The following is a 16208-nucleotide window of genomic DNA, read 5'->3' as shown; positions in this document are numbered from 1 at the left end:
CACTCAGGTGTGAAAGATCATTCCCCCTCGTTGATGTGATTTCCTTCTTGAGATTTGGGGGGGAGGATCTGGTATGGATTTTTGCCAGGACTGATGTAGTTGTAGGGGGCGGTGGAAGCTCCTTCAGAGGGGGTTCATTAAGAGATCCTATAGGCAACCCCAGGATGGATGGTGTCAGGTCCATGGATAAGCGTCTTTCGGGCAGCTCTATCTCATGCGAGAGGACGCTGGCCGATCTTACTAAGAAGGAGTCCAATGTAGCACCAATCCTACCCCCGTTTTTATCCTTTCGGCCCTTTTTTTCAGCCATGTATGTAACTTAGAGTAAATATATGTAGAGAGAGGTAAACTGGGAGGAAAATAACAATACCGTAATTATGTTGTAGATGTAAGGAAGTAGGCCCTGCCCAGCCTCCTCCGGGCTCCGACGTGCGTGGACGGGCCCGCCCTTGGCCCAGGCTTTGCCCGGCTGTTCTGCTTGGGTTTTCGGATCAGATAGAACCCGCTCATCAGAGCCTCACTAACCCAGCCAGAACGTTACCCCCTCCCTAGAACCTATTTACAATAATGCAACCACATATATCTACCACCTAAGGACAGGGGATTCCTACTATACATACCAAGACCTCTTATAATCGGTGGCCTCGCGATCCCATACGGATCCAGACCTCTCTGCCCATACGACAGTATCACAAGTGGCGGCCTCGCGATCCCACACGAATCCAGACCTCTCTACCCAGACGGCAGTCTCAGCACAATCGGCGGCCTCGCGATCCCATACGAATCCAGACCTCTCTGCCCATACGACAGTATCACAAGTGGCGGCCTCGCGATCCCACACAAATCCAGACCTCTCTACCCAAACGGCAGTCTCAGCACAAGTGGCGGCCTCGCAATTCCATACGAATCCAGACCTCTCTACCCAGACGGCAGTCTCAGCACAATCGGCGGCCTCGCGATCCCCTACGAATCCAGACCTCTCTGCCCATACGACAGTATCACAAGTGGCGGCCTCGCGATCCCATACGAATCCAGACCTCTCTACCCAGACGGCAGTCTCAGCACAGTCGGCGGCCTCGCGATCCCCTACGAATCCAGACCTCTCTGCCCATACGACAGTATCACAAGTGGCGGCCTCGCGATCCCACACGAATCCAGACCTCTCTACCCAGACGGCAGTCTCAGCACAAGTGGCTGCCTCGCGATTCCATACGAATCCAGACCTCTCTACCCAGACGGCAGTCTCAGCACAATCGGCGGCCTCGCGATCCCCTACGAATCCAGACCTCTCTGCCCATACGACAGTATCACAAGTGGCGGCCTCGCGATCCTATACGAATCCAGACCTCTCTACCTAGACGGCAGTCTCATACGACAGTTCATCCTATGATCACCATAACATACAAAAAGGGAATCAGTCTCACTATTCATCAGATCACACAAGGATTGCCAGTTCGAGCATAGCCTGTTCTCAGGTTCGAGGGGCTCCTCTTTCCCTTATTCAGTTACCACTTACCTGATCAGGGTTAACATCTGTTCATGTAGCCGCAGCTGACTAGAAGAATAGGCTACCCTCTCATACAAGAACACGCAGCACATGTTGGCTCACTACAAACTGGGTACTTTATTACTCATTACATACACAATCACATAACATTACGATATAACACATAACCTGCAAAGAAAAGTGAAAGATTAAGTTGTACACTCTAATAAGAAAGGGTCGACATCACCTTAGTAGTATGTAGCCTGCACTCAGTGGTCATCTAGGTTCCCTTCTCGTCTGTGCCTCGGCTCGCCTGGAATCACCCTTCTCCGAGTCACTGGGACCTCTTCCTTATCGGCTACTCTCTCCTCTCTGGCTATTCTGCTAGGAGAGCATCTGTCTCTCGGTTCTTCTCCGCCTTCAAGATGGCGTCTGTCTTCCCTGGAATAAGTAGTAGCTTTACTGCTAACGGCTAGATGCCGCCTACGGACTGAACATGTAACTGCCTCAGACTTTCACTAATATAGAGGTGCGTTTCCTCATGGAAAATTCCGGCCCGTAACCTGCCGCCCACCAAATTCTTGTACCTCCCCGTACCAAGGACACATTCCCAGCCGGCCGGCCTGATGTAGTGTCTTCAGCATGAAGAAAAATACAATCCTTCGATAAGGGCCGGCCTGAACCGGTTCTCTCCAAGCGAATAACACCTCATAACTAAAACATTACATTTGACCTAGAAGCATCCCAAGCTGCCGGAGCAGAAAGAAAGATGGAGTCTCTCCCGTCTGAGGCCTACCAGGCCTGAATTCAGCACAGCTCCATGAAATACCCTCACTACAGGACAGGTTATCCCTAATACTAACGAATCTATCCCCTAGGCTATGTGCGCAAGCCCTGATCTATGGGGAAGAGCACAGAATCATGTCGAAGTGCCTCGTAAATAGGCTCCATTCACTACTCTAACCCTTAGACTTGAATGGTAAGAGACTGAAGTCACATTCAATTACTTTTCAACACAAGAAGGCCGGGAAAATCGAGCAAAACATTTCACCCTTGACTTCAGTCTATTATACATTCATTAAACAGAACTAATATCTGTGGAAGAATAATATGAAACAAGACTAACTGATCTATGTCTAGTACCAGGTGTGCAGAATTGAAGTAGTGAAGGAATACACTGAATAAAGCAACAGATAGAAATCAAAATGCCGATAGTAATCAGAATACCTCCTAATATCTGACGTAACATATGCAAATCAGGTAACCAATTAAAGAGCCAGTCAAACCAGCCCTGGTCAATGTGTTTTCTAACTTCTTCTGTGAAGTCATGTAATTTATCAATGTGAGCTTGAATGGATTTTGTATGATCCGACAAGTTAAAACAACAAAGACCCTCAAAATCAGAACAATCGTGTCCATGTTTAAGCAAAAGATAATCAATGGCCGCTCGATTTTGCAAGATAGCCCTACGTTCACCCTGGGCGTCTAATAGCATGTCAGACAGGACTGTAGAAGTATGATTGATGGATTTTACCATCCAGCAGGCCATTTTCCCAATAGATTTGGCATTATAAACTGCCAAAGCAGGAACACCAACAATTGAAATAGCCAGGCTAAGGTATTCAGACTTGGAATATAAATGCAAAGATGAGTCACAATCCTCCTGTAACCTCACTGTATCTCGAATCACACGAGAGTTGGCATTCGGATGTGGAGAAAACATTAACAAGCTCAGTCTAGTAATGGCACAAGGGCCTCCAGAAATATTTGCGGGAATATATGGCCAGGGAGTATTACCACATGAGAAAAGCCATCCGGCAGGTAGTAACATCGTGCGATAATGACTGGGGGTAACTACCAAACTCTTGCAAGTCATGTTATTCTGAACAGAAGTACATGTTTTCGGTGTCCTTTGAAGGCACAAAGTTCGTTCATGAGCGGTGAATGAAGTGGCACCTTTCAATCTTAAACGCATACATTCAGAAATCGCACTAGGATCACAAGTAAGGAAAAAACACAAATCACCTTGGGTGATATTATAGGTAACTATTCGGGACTGGATGGGGGGTATCGGGTCTGACAGTACAGTACACAAGGGGCAATACTCATGGGCAGCGAAATCGCCCAGAAGAACATTGGGGCGAGCATTTGATATATTAAAAATATGAGTCAAAGTCTCCAATGAAGCAGGGACAGCAACTAAACAAGTCGCCAGAATGTCCATCACCGATCTCATCGGTGTCAAGCAGAAATGAGGGGCTTTAGTCACTTGTTTGGCCAATGTAATCCAAAAGTTCGACGACGAATCCCACGCAGCGAAGGAACGCGACACTCGGGTTCTCAACTCAGCCCGGGTTGATGGGATCCCTCCTCTCTCGTCGTACCAGCCCAAAAGGAGTCCAACGCCGACACATCCTGCAGCAACAGTCCAAAGAATGATCTGAAAGAGAATCAAATACAGGCATTATTCATTCTCGTAAGTAACATTTGTCAGCCGGGACTGCTTCCCAGCTATCTTTCCCTGGTCTCATAACTAAAATGGTGTTGTCTTGACCGGTTGCAATGACTTCTGCTTGTTCAGGGGGATTCTTAGGCGACTGCACCCAAACTCTGGCCCCAGGATTATCTGTGGAGCCAAAACCTTTCTGGCCTCGTACAGTTAGCAACGTTGGGGCAGTGCCTTTTGTGATCTCACCACTGAAAACAGGCATTATTAGCAATTGAGCCACTCGGTCAGTTTGATGTATCAGTAAGTCAACCTCACTGCTATTCAGCAGGAGCACCTTAATCTCTCCCTGATAATCACTATCAATGATTCACCTGAATGCCTTTTACAGCCAGCCCCGATCTAGGGGCGATTAATCCGAAATTTCCAGTTGGTATATGAACACCAACACCAGTTTCAATGATGACTCGATCCTTACTTTTTATAACGGTGTCATCCATGGCATGCAGGTCTAAACCTGCCGACCCTGGGGTCACTCTACATGGAGCCAAAGCTCCGGGAGTAATCTCCCAGTACATCACGGTCTCTCTGATTTCATTGGGCTTAGCATCAACATTCGGAGGAAACAAACGCATAAGTGGGGATTCAGCATTTAGAAAAGGACGGTTATTCAAAATCAATAGCGCTTGAGGCAAAAAGTCTCGCCAATTCTTATACTTGTCATCTGTTAATTTACGCAATTGATCTTTTAGCAGGCCATTCAACCTCTCCACAAGACCCGAGGCCTGTGGATAATATGGTATATGAAACACCCATTCAATATTGTTTTCCACACAGAATTCCTGTACCAATCTTCCACGAAAATGGGATGCATTATCAGATTGAATTTGGAATGGCACACCATAATACATCATAATCAATTCCAATGTTTTAATAGTATTCAATTGGGTAGCTTGCTTACAGGGAAGGGCCACCAACCGGCCACTGTATGTATCAACAATGGTGCAAACATATTGACAATTCCTACTCATAGGAAGTGGACCAATGTAATCAATCTGCCAAATTTGAGCGGGCAATTTCCCGCGATGTAAATGACCTTTAACAATTTGGGGCACTTTGCGCTGCCTGATATGCTGACAAATGGGACAATGTAGAATAACATTTTTGATTAAATCTAGGGGAATATAAATTCCTCGATCAGCAGCCCACTTGCTAGTGGCTTTCTCTCCAAAGTGTCCTGCTTTCTGGTGGGCCCATTTCGCCAATCCCGCAATATCAGAATCTTGCCTGTCCACCACTGCCTCAGCAATTTTAGATTTCTCATCTGCAATGTTATGAAAGAATTTGTCAAGAGAGTCTATCGGGGTATGAGCATCCACATGGAAGATTGTAACAGTACTCTGTGGGAGCATTTCCCAAATCTCCTGCCATAATTCTTTTCCCCACAGTTCTTTTGAATGGATTCTCCAACTATGGGAATGCCAAGTCGGTAACCAAACTGCCAACCCATTGGCAGTAGACCAAGAATCGGTGAAAATATGACATGTGCCAGGTAACTCTTGTTTCATAACTTGATAAACAGCATAGAGTTCAGCAAATTGACTGCTCTTACCCTCACCAGTTGTACTCAGCAATTTTTGTGTGATCGGATTATAGGACACCGCCTTCCAATGCCGTTTCGTCCCTATGAACCTTGCTGAACCATCCGTAAACCAGACATGGTTTCTGTCCTCTGCGGACAAATCATCAAAAGGTCTACCCCACTTAACAGGAGACTCCTGTACTAAAGGTACGGAACATTCACTCTCAGTCTCAGTTGATGGCGCCCGTGCCACCTGCTCATGCAAAGATGCAACTCCTTTTTGTCCCACACGTGCCCTGTCTTGTATATACCATTTCCATTTAATCACACTCGCCTCTTGAGCGTGTCCAATTTGGTGAGTTTTCGGCGAACTCATAACCCACTGCATGATAGGAATTTCAGGTCGCAAAACTATATCATGTCCCAAAGTCAATTGCTCGGTATCCACAAGAGCCCAATAACATGCAAGTAACTGTTTCTCAAAAGGTGTATAACGCTCACCAGCATCAGGTAGCTTTTTGGTCCAGAAACCTAACGGTACTCTACTCCTGCCTTGTTTCTGCCACAAACTCCAATTCGCATAAAGGCCTTGTACAGACACATTCAAATCCACATCACCATCACATACAGGCCATAAATCCAGAGCATGCTGAATTGCTTCTTTTGCCAGACTGAACGCATCTTGCTGTGGTTTATCCCATTCAAATGCATTCTTTTTACGAGTGACCTGGTACAAAGGGGCCAATATTTGACTTAAATGAGGAATATGCTGGCGCCAAAAACCAAACAAGCCAAAGAAGCTTTGGGCTTCTTTCCTATTCCTCGGAACTGCAAAATCAAGAATTTTCTGTTTAACCTGAGGGATCACTTCTCGGTGCCCCTCATGTCAATTAATGCCCAAAAATTTCACAGCCTGGGACGGACCTTGTAATTTATCCGGGTTGATTTCCCAACCTTTCTCACGCAAGCACTCAATGACTCTATCTAATTGGGTCTGAACTTCCTCTTGTGTTTCGCCTTGGATCAAAATATCATCAATATAGTGACATATCTGAATTTGCGGATGAACCGGTAACTCAGCCAAATGCTCTGCCACCAGCCGGTGACATATCGTAGGACTATGCACATAGCCCTGGGGAAGACTTCTAAACGTCATCTGACGCCCGTTCCACGTAAAACTGAATTGTTCCTGACACTCAGGGGCAATCGGAATCGAAAAGAAAGCATTAGCAATATCAATGGACGCATACCATGTACCTGGATGTTTTTGGATTCTTTCAATTAGGGTAATAACATCCGGTACTGCAACAGTCAAAGAGGGTGTGTGTCTATTCAATTCTCGATAATCAACAGTCATGCGCCAAGAATTATCACTCTTACGTACAGGCCAAACAGGATTATTCCAAGCAGAAGTAACTGGGGTTATAACTCCTGCATCCACCAACTCCTGAATAGTGGTACTAATCTCTTCATGACCACCTGGAATACGATACTGCTTCTGACGAACCACTTTTGTCGCCTGGGGAACTTTTATGGGGGGCATTCTTAAACGACCAACCCGTACAGGCCTGGACGATATATAATGTTTAGTTCCAAATTGGTAACATCCATCATCTAAGTGCAAAGTCATTCCTTTCAAAATATCAATTCCAATTATGAATTCTAAGAGTGGCACCACTAATACAGAGTATTCTTTTCTAGGAATTCTACCTATTCTCATTTCAAGTAAAGTTTGAACTGCGGGAGTTTCCTTTCCACCTAATCCGGTAATTGTAAAAGACTGACCTTTAAACTTCTTTGATTTTCCATGAATAAGAGTGGCCTCCGCTCCTGTATCTACCAATGCTCGGGCCCTTTGGATATTACGATGCCTCCAATAAATATCAATATCTACATAGGGTCTATTATCTCTGTGAGCCCATCTGTGTACTGGAGCTTGACCTATTTCCTAGTCATCTTTACTGCGTTCTGTGTACCAGGATAAATCAGGATAAAGACTCTCACGTTTCCCAGGTATCGATACCTCCTGTTCATATCCATCTCCATTACGAAATGGATTCCTGTTCTCTGCATTGTACTGCGGGTTTCGATCGGCCAATATGTGTCGATCCTCTCTCCTTCTCAACTCAGGGGATTGATCCCTATCATCTCTACGTCTGCTGTTAACATAATCATCTCTCCCCCTCTCTCTTTCCCCCTCTCTCTCCCTGTCTCTCACCCGACGGGGGGACAAATCACGTACATAACGTCGATCATCACGACGATCAGAGCGCCCACGGCGGTCGTCATCACCGCTACCGTCAGAAAAACCACGATCACACTCAGTTGTCCGAACACGCCGGGCACCCTCCTTTCGATCCAAGCCACGTTTGCGAAACATTTCCCACAAACGAGAAGTAGTCTCACCATCAATGTCCTCTTTCCGCACACCATCGGCCATAAGACCAAAAAACATATCACGTCTAGTAAGTTTATTGTCACCAGGAGTACGAGTGTCAGGCCGGGACTGCCGTTCAGGTTTAAACCACTCACCCAACTCACCGAGTTGGCGTACCGATTCCAGCACCACAGATAACATGTTACCAGTCTGATTAATCAATAAAGTCATCATGACCTGCTTATAAGCAACAGGGGAAGAACGAATAATACGATTCCGCACAGAAGATGTCAAGAAACCATCAAGCAACCTGTCAGCAGTATTTAGAAAAATTGCCGTTTTCATCACCTCCTCTTTGAGACGTTGTGCAGCATCGCGCAAAGTATACCACGGTTTGTCATTCACAGGCCAGTCAGACTCAGTAGGATATTTTTGATTACAACCCTCAGTCGCCAATTGAAGCAAAGAAATTTGACCACCAGCATTAAAGTTACGAAAATGATCCTGTACAGTAGAATCCGAACTCAAGGAACAAAACTTCAAACAATCGCCAGTATCCAACATAATGCCAGCAGCGCCCAGTTCATAAAGGCGCACCATCCATGTGAGTAAGGTCTCACCAGCTCGCTGCCGAAATCGCTGCAAAATATCACTAATTTCTTGTTGAGTAAAATCCTCCAAAGAGTCTAAAGCAATACCATTCGGAGCACCGGGAGCCTGCTGCAACTTCCGCCGAAAAACTGGATGCACCGAGACCGCGGGACGAGCATCACAAGGAGCTCGACCAGTACACGTAGAGGAACAATCAGTGTAAGAAGCATCGACCCCACTCGAAGGACGAGCGCAATCACGGGGTGCACCATCAGAGGCGCAAGAAGCAGACTTACAATCACGGCCGGAGCGAGAGGACTCGCGCTTGGCAGACTCCTCACCTGAGGAAGGAGAATCACTCGAGTTCCAGATATTACCATCCCATTCATCAGGATTCCAATCCAGTCCGGCTTTCGCCACGACCAGACGCACCTTTCGCGTCGAAACCCGACCACGCCGATTCTTGTATTTATAACGAGCAATTCGCACAGCCGCCCTCTCGGCAATAGTTTGGTACGTCTCAAGTTTATCAGCAAGCAACTTATTTTGACATCGCAACAAAGTATGAGCATTCTGAATCTCAACAAAGTTCGCTTCCAAATCCTTATGCAAGTTCTGTAACTTCAACAATCTCTCATGCAGAATCCTGTACGCAGACAGAACAATCCAACCTCTGCGCCCCAAAACGGGAAGCTCATCACCCTTAGATACCGGCGCCTTCTGTAAACAAGTAATCACATTAGCCGGATCCGCCAGCTCCAAAAAAGAATTCCAATTCTCACTCAAACCAGTAGAATCAGCCCACTCACGGGCTAAGGCTTCATAAGGCGTTGAATCCCAGCCGGGAATATCAACGGGCAACTTAAAAGTAGATTTCGACTTTCTAGAAAACATCTCGGAAAAGAAAGAAAAAGAGAAAAAGAGAAAGAAGAAAGAGAAAAGAAAACTACACACAAGTATATACAAATAATATACAAACAAAACCACGCACGCGCCGAAAGCAAACACGATACAACCACAACGCACACAGGTTTCGTAAACGGTTCGTGACGCCAAATGTTCTGCTTGGGTTTTCGGATCAGATAGAACTCGCTCATCAGAGCCTCACTAACCCAGCCAGAACGTTACCCCCTCCCTAGAACCTATTTACAATAATGCAACCACATATATCTACCACCTAAGGACAGGGGATTCCTACTATACATACCAAGACCTCTTATAATCGGCGGCCTCGCGATCCCATACGGATCCAGACCTCTCTGCCCATACGACAGTATCACAAGTGGCGGCCTCGCGATCCCACACGAATCCAGACCTCTCTACCCAGACGGCAGTCTCAGCACAATCGGCGGCCTCGCGATCCCATACGAATCCAGACCTCTCTGCCCATACGACAGTATCACAAGTGGCGGCCTCGCGATCCCACACGAATCCAGACCTCTCTACCCAAACGGCAGTCTCAGCACAAGTGGCGGCCTCGCGATTCCATACGAATCCAGACCTCTCTACCCAGACGGCAGTCTCCGCACAATCGGCGGCCTCGCGATCCCCTACGAATCCAGACCTCTCTGCCCATACGACAGTATCACAAGTGGCGGCCTCGCGATCCCACACGAATCCAGACCTCTCTACCCAGACGGCAGTCTCAGCACAAGTGGCGGCCTCGCGATTCCATACGAATCCAGACCTCTCTACCCAGACGGCAGTCTCAGCACAATCGGCGGCCTCGCGATCCCCTACGAATCCAGACCTCTCTGCCCATACGACAGTATCACAAGTGGCGGCCTCGCGATCCTATACGAATCCAGACCTCTCTACCTAGACGGCAGTCTCATACGACAGTTCATCCTATGATCACCATAACATACAAAAAGGGAATCAGTCTCACTATTCATCAGATCACACAAGGATTGCCAGTTCGAGCATAGCCTGTTCTCAGGTTCGAGGGGCTCCTCTTTCCCTTATTCAGTTACCACTTACCTGATCAGGGTTAACATCTGTTCATGTAGCCGCAGCTGACTAGAAGAATAGGCTACCCTCTCATACAAGAACACGCAGCACATGTTGGTTCACTACAAACTGGGTACTTTATTACTCATTACATACACAATCACATAACATTACGATATAACACATAACCTGCAAAGAAAAGTGAAAGATTAAGTTGTACACTCTAATAAGAAAGGGTCGACATCACCTTAGTAGTATTTAGCCTGCACTCAGTGGTCATCTAGGTTCCCTTCTCGTCTGTGCCTCGGCTCGCCTGGAATCACCCTTCTCCGAGTCACTGGGACCTCTTCCTTATCGGCTACTCTCTCCTCTCTGGCTATTCTGCTAGGAGAGCATCTGTCTCTCGGTTCTTCTCCGCCTTCAAGATGGCGTCTGTCTTCCCTGGAATAAGTAGTAGCTTTACTGCTAACGGCTAGATGCCGCCTACGGACTGAACATGTAACTGCCTCAGACTTTCACTAATATAGAGGTGCGTTTCCTCATGGAAAATTCCGGCCCGTAACCTGCCGCCCACCAAATTCTTGTACCTCCCCGTACCAAGGACATGTTCCCAGCCGGCCGGCCTGATGTAGTGTTATGCATGAAGAAAAATACAATCCTTCGATAAGGGCCGGCCTGAACCGGTTCTCTCCAAGCGAATAACACCTCATAACTAAAACATTACATTTGACCTAGAAGCATCCCAAGCTGCCGGAGCAGAAAGAAAGATGGAGTCTCTCCCGTCTGAGGCCTACCAGGCCTGAATTCAGCACAGCTCCATGAAATACCCTCACTACAGGACAGGTTATCCCTAATACTAACGAATCTATCCCCTAGGCTATGTGTGCAAGCCCTGATCTATGGGGAAGAGCACAGAATCATGTCGAAGTGCCTAGTAAATAGGCTCCATTCACTACTCTAACCCTTAGACTTGAATGGTAAGAGACTGAAGTCACATTCAATTACTTTTCAACACAAGAAGGCCGGGAAAATCGAGCAGAACACCGGCGCACCCGCTCGCGTCCCGCGCAGTGGGATACCAGTTTTTAATTTATGCACTTCCATGCGCAGAAACCAGCAGCGTGAGGCAGGAAGCAATGTGGACGATGCGGGGGAGCCTGGGGGGTGTAGTCTCTCACCCTTCGGCTTAGCTCTAACCCCAGTAGTCAGCAGTGGCACAAAAAGCGGGATACCTGTTTTTAATTTATGCGCCTCCAGGTGCAGGAACCAGCAGCGTGAGGCTGGAAGCAACGTGGACGATTCGGGGGAGCCTGGGGGGTGTAGTCCCTCACCCTTCGGCTCAGCTCTCACCCCGGTAGTCAGCAGCGGCACAAAAAGCGGGATACCAGCTTTTAATTTATGCGCTTCCAGGCGCAGGAACCAGCAGCGTGAGGCAGGAAGCAACTTGCACAATGTGGGGGAGCCTGGGGGGGGGGGTGTTGTCCCTCACCCTTCGGCTCAGCTCTCACCCCGGTAGTCAGCAGTGTTGGTAAGTTGTCTTTGAAATTAGTACTACTACCATCATGCCCTGTTTCTGTTTCTCAAAAGAATATTGCTATCTCATATTGCTCATTCTCTCTTGTCTAACAGATTTCAACAGATGGTAAAGTGTCATGTAGTAATCAATCCCCATTCAATACTCTCTTCTGAAAACAGTTTGTGTTGTTTTCTGAATGTTGTGCTGTTCTCCACCAACAACTGAACTGATGTCACGAGTTTCACAAATCAAACTGTGTTGACACAAAGGTTTTGAGGTATTGAATTTACTATGGTGGATATAAGTGCTTCTTTCAAAAAATTGACTCTGTACTGATCACATGATGACTAATGCAAACATCCATTCTAGTCATGGAAATGACTGTTTTGAAGTCAGCTAGGTCTTGGAATTGTCAATTACACATTTCACCTCTCCACTGTATTGGGCTGAAAGGTTGGGAGATGTTGGGACTACTTCCTAATAATTTCATAAACATTTTAGGACATCTTATTACCTGCTTATTTGAAGTTGCATTGTTTGAAATTGCTTAAATGTTATGGTAACGTGCAATGCCACTGAAAGCTATCATCATAATAATCTCTACCTATTTTGTCTCCTAGGTGTCTACAGTTTTGTCTCAAAAGAGTTTAATATACAATTCACACTAATACTAATAAAAATGTTTTCAATGTCCCAATAGGTCCAACTGACAGAGTACGTGACCAGGAATCTGCCACTGAAGAGACCTCAACTCCAGCCCAGGGTCAAGCCTTCAGTGACGACAACACTCCTGGGAATATGGAAAATGATGAGGAGGCACGTCAATTTGGTCAGTTTGGGCAGACGGCTCCAGTGACACTGACACCTCCCCCCAACAACTGTAACACCTCTACAAAGTCTCAACTTCCTGTGTTTCTACCACTGTGACATTGATCGTGTGCCCCTCAGTCCTGAGTGACATTGAGAGCACAACACCTCCAGGTCACCCAGGAACCAGTCAGATGGGGCACACTGCGACAAGGGCACAGGGTAGTGGGGTTAGGGGTCGTGGGGATGTTTATCTGCCAGCATAGTGAGGCCACTGTCACACACACCACCATTGATCAAGTCTTGAGAGTCTACCATCAGTCCCAAGACATGATGGTCCAGATACTCACCGAGCTCCAGGAGATGAAGCAGTGGCAGAGGCTTCTCCGTCATCAGGTGGAGGCCCACAACTCCTATATTGGCTCCCTGATTGGGCTGCTGCAAGACATTTACACCTATATTTGCAGGGTTTTCCCAGCACCATCTACCCTTTCTACATCTGCCACAGCCACAGGAAGGGAGGCCCTGCCACTGAAGAACCACCTGTTGCTCCTGCAACTGTAATCTTTCCCCGCACCCCGCAGGAGGGGACGACCACGCATATTCCCAGGAGGTGAGGATGGCAAGACCTTTGCCACCACCAGCAAGTAACCCCAACATTAATTTCCTCCAGTGTATGACTAATTTTCACTACATGGGCTATTTCTGGACACATTTGCCTTTCTAATGCCAATAGTATTTTGGACATTGAACTTCAAACAATTTTGGCTCTCCAACTATGGTTTCATTCATCTTGACTTTTTGGTTTGCTTATGTTATGTTCTCCCTCTTCAATTTTATCATGTTTAGTACAATACATTTACAAGTCAAAACTCTTAGACTGGTGTTGTATAGCTCAACTCTATCAATGCCTTTGTTTTCTTCCATCATAAATTGACAATGACATTTTTTTAAAGATTGTGTAAACGTGCATGATTTGCAAGTGGGTAATATTTATCCCAAGATACCAAACGTAACTCCGAAAAATATCAAACCATTCAATCATCTACTACTATGTTTATTCCATTTGACCAATACTTACCTGTCAACATTTCCACTAACATAACAATCCATACATTACACTAATACTTGACAACATGGAACAAGGGGATATGTCCAAAACAATAAGATAGCATAGGAAAATAATCATTGACTCGTCATCAGCTGGAGCCAGATCTTCTGGCTCACATAAGGAATCCAAAATCAATAACACCAAAAGACAAAACCTGGGCAGCACTACATTTTGTAGACACTGGATCATTCCAAACCACTGTTCTAGTCAAAACCATGTTTCAGTGACACATCAACTGCCACATACACTTTACACACAATGAGGATTTTGCCAATGTAAAGGGAGATGAGCAGGATTTGGCTACCCTACCATGTGTTTAGAAAATGATGGCACACATATTGCTTTAGTGCCAACATTCGACAGAGAACAAGTCCAATGTAATCTTCAAATCTTTCATTCACAGTGCAAGTTGCCTTGCTACAAGATTTGAAAATCCAAAGTCTGTGTCTGTCTTTCCTAGGATCAACCCAGGATCCCTTTATATGTCTAAACAGCACGATATACCAGCAAATGTCACAGCTCTGAAATGTCCAAATGGAGATGACAGGGTGAAGGAACCTAAAACAGATTAAAAGAAAAAAGATTTCCACTCCTACTGAACATGATGGCCACATTTCTAAGTCAGCTTTTGGAGGACACAGAATCACAACATTATCTGAGATGAACAGCGTAACTGAACACAGTAGTCATTGTGCCCAAACTTTGATCAACAAATACCTATGGCCTGATTTTGCAAGAACTTGCCCTTCCCAACATACTTCTCACTAGTCTCCACATCAATAGTTGGTGTAATGGTGAAAGGGATAACATGCATAGATATACTTACACTCATGTCAAGATGTCATTGACAACTTCTCATAAGTCAATTCCTTGCTCTTCACCACTAGCATCTTCATTTGTCAACTGAGCATCTTCATGGTCTCCATCCTCTGTGATGTAAAGTATGTTCCATCGCAGGATGATGTTGTTACGCATGCAGCAGGCCATGGTGAATTGGCACACCTTATCAGGTGAGAAAAGGAGTGCTCCACCAGTTGTGTCCAGACAACAAAATCTGGCCTTTAAGAGCCCAAAAGCCCACTCCACTGGTCGCTGTGTTCTTCCATGGGCCTCATTGAAGCAAACTTCCCCTGGCGTTGTTGGATTCGTCAGCGGTGCCAACGACCATGGTCAGTTGGGATAAGCTCAGTCTCTTGATGGATGACAAAAAAGGGCCAAAATAATGTATCATTGTAGAAGGCTGGCTTTTTATATGGTGCTCACTTACGTAGGTGTAGCACCCTGCACTAATCCAGACCACCCTTATGGTGTTTTAGTGGTATTAGACAACCTTAGAAAGCTCTGTAGTGGTAGCTGCGGTAAGCAGCCCTCAGGCTTAGTCCAGAAGGAGTGAAAAGCAGCTTGTTTTACCAGATCTTAATCATATTGGTATAGGTTAAGTGAAAAAGAACCACACTGTTTATCCGTAAACATACTAACACATAACAATATCTCCTACCCAGAGATATAACACAATGCACATAATACTTTGCAAATAAAACAGGTGAGTTGCACAAATACACAATGGACTCCAGGGGGAGGCCAAACCACATACTAAAATAGTGGGATGCGAACAATGACCCCAGTCAGAACTGTACCCAGATGACGTAGAAATGCTGGGGAACCAAGAAACCACCTGAGGTAAGTGCCCAGGAATCCCACGGAGGCCGTGTGTAGAGTGGGAACACGACTGTGTGCTCAATTCAAGTCAATGGTTAAGTTGCGGTTGCAATTTTAAAGGACCCTTCCCAGTGGACCCTGAAGAATCCCCATGGAAGACAGAAGGTTAGAGAGCCATCTCACCCATGAATACCCTAGGAAACAGGATACCTACACCATGGAAGCCGGGTGGTAAGTGGTGTCAGAAACCGCCGTCGAACCCAATGGAGGACTTCAGGAAGATGCCGCTGGAGAAGAAGGTGAAAGTGTCCGGTAGAACCCAAAGGGGGATTCAAGATAAGAAGCACCTGCAAGCAGAGGGGACAGAGTCTATGCCACTCAGAAGTGAGGAGGCATGGAAGACGAGTGCCCATTGATGTTTGGTGATGCAGGAGAGGTGACGATGACCTTGGAGCTGCAGCCTTGTGGACCAGGCGACGCTGTGGAAGACCAGAAGCCATTCACGAGCTGTCCCACGTTGGAGGTCGAGAGTTGAGGGGTCGATGTCTGTCGGGAGCATCAACAATCAGTCCAAGTGACTCACTACGAGCAGGGGAGTCAGAGTAGGCCCCAAGCAATCATGCAAGCCCATTGGAGTCAAGGAAGACCCTCAAGAGGACCCACAGGTTGGAGGCACAGGAGTC

At 46.4% G+C, this 16208-nt stretch overlaps 1 protein-coding gene across 2 annotated transcripts in view; it reads left to right on the top strand.

Annotated features, from left to right (window-relative positions):
- The window catches only part of LOC146833380 (uncharacterized), a 59297-nt gene extending 45590 nt beyond the window's left edge, over positions 1 to 13707 (top strand). The window contains exon 5 of one of the 2 annotated variants that reach the window (XR_014960224.1): positions 12649 to 13630. Coding sequence is in view for 1 of the 2 variants with exons in the window: in XM_085600067.1 (XP_085456193.1) it covers positions 12649 to 12658 (10 nt within the window). In the remaining variant the exon portion in view is untranslated. Of the gene's footprint in view, positions 1 to 12648 lie in introns of both variants that reach the window. The other variant, XM_085600067.1, reaches the window with a different exon arrangement.
- Positions 13708 to 16208: the final 2501 nt, after the last annotated feature.

Source organism: Triturus cristatus, chromosome 4_2 (genome assembly GCF_964204655.1).
Source record: "Triturus cristatus chromosome 4_2, aTriCri1.1, whole genome shotgun sequence".
Taxonomy (NCBI): Eukaryota; Metazoa; Chordata; class Amphibia; order Caudata; family Salamandridae; genus Triturus; species Triturus cristatus.
This window is presented reverse-complemented; position numbering and strand designations above follow the sequence as displayed.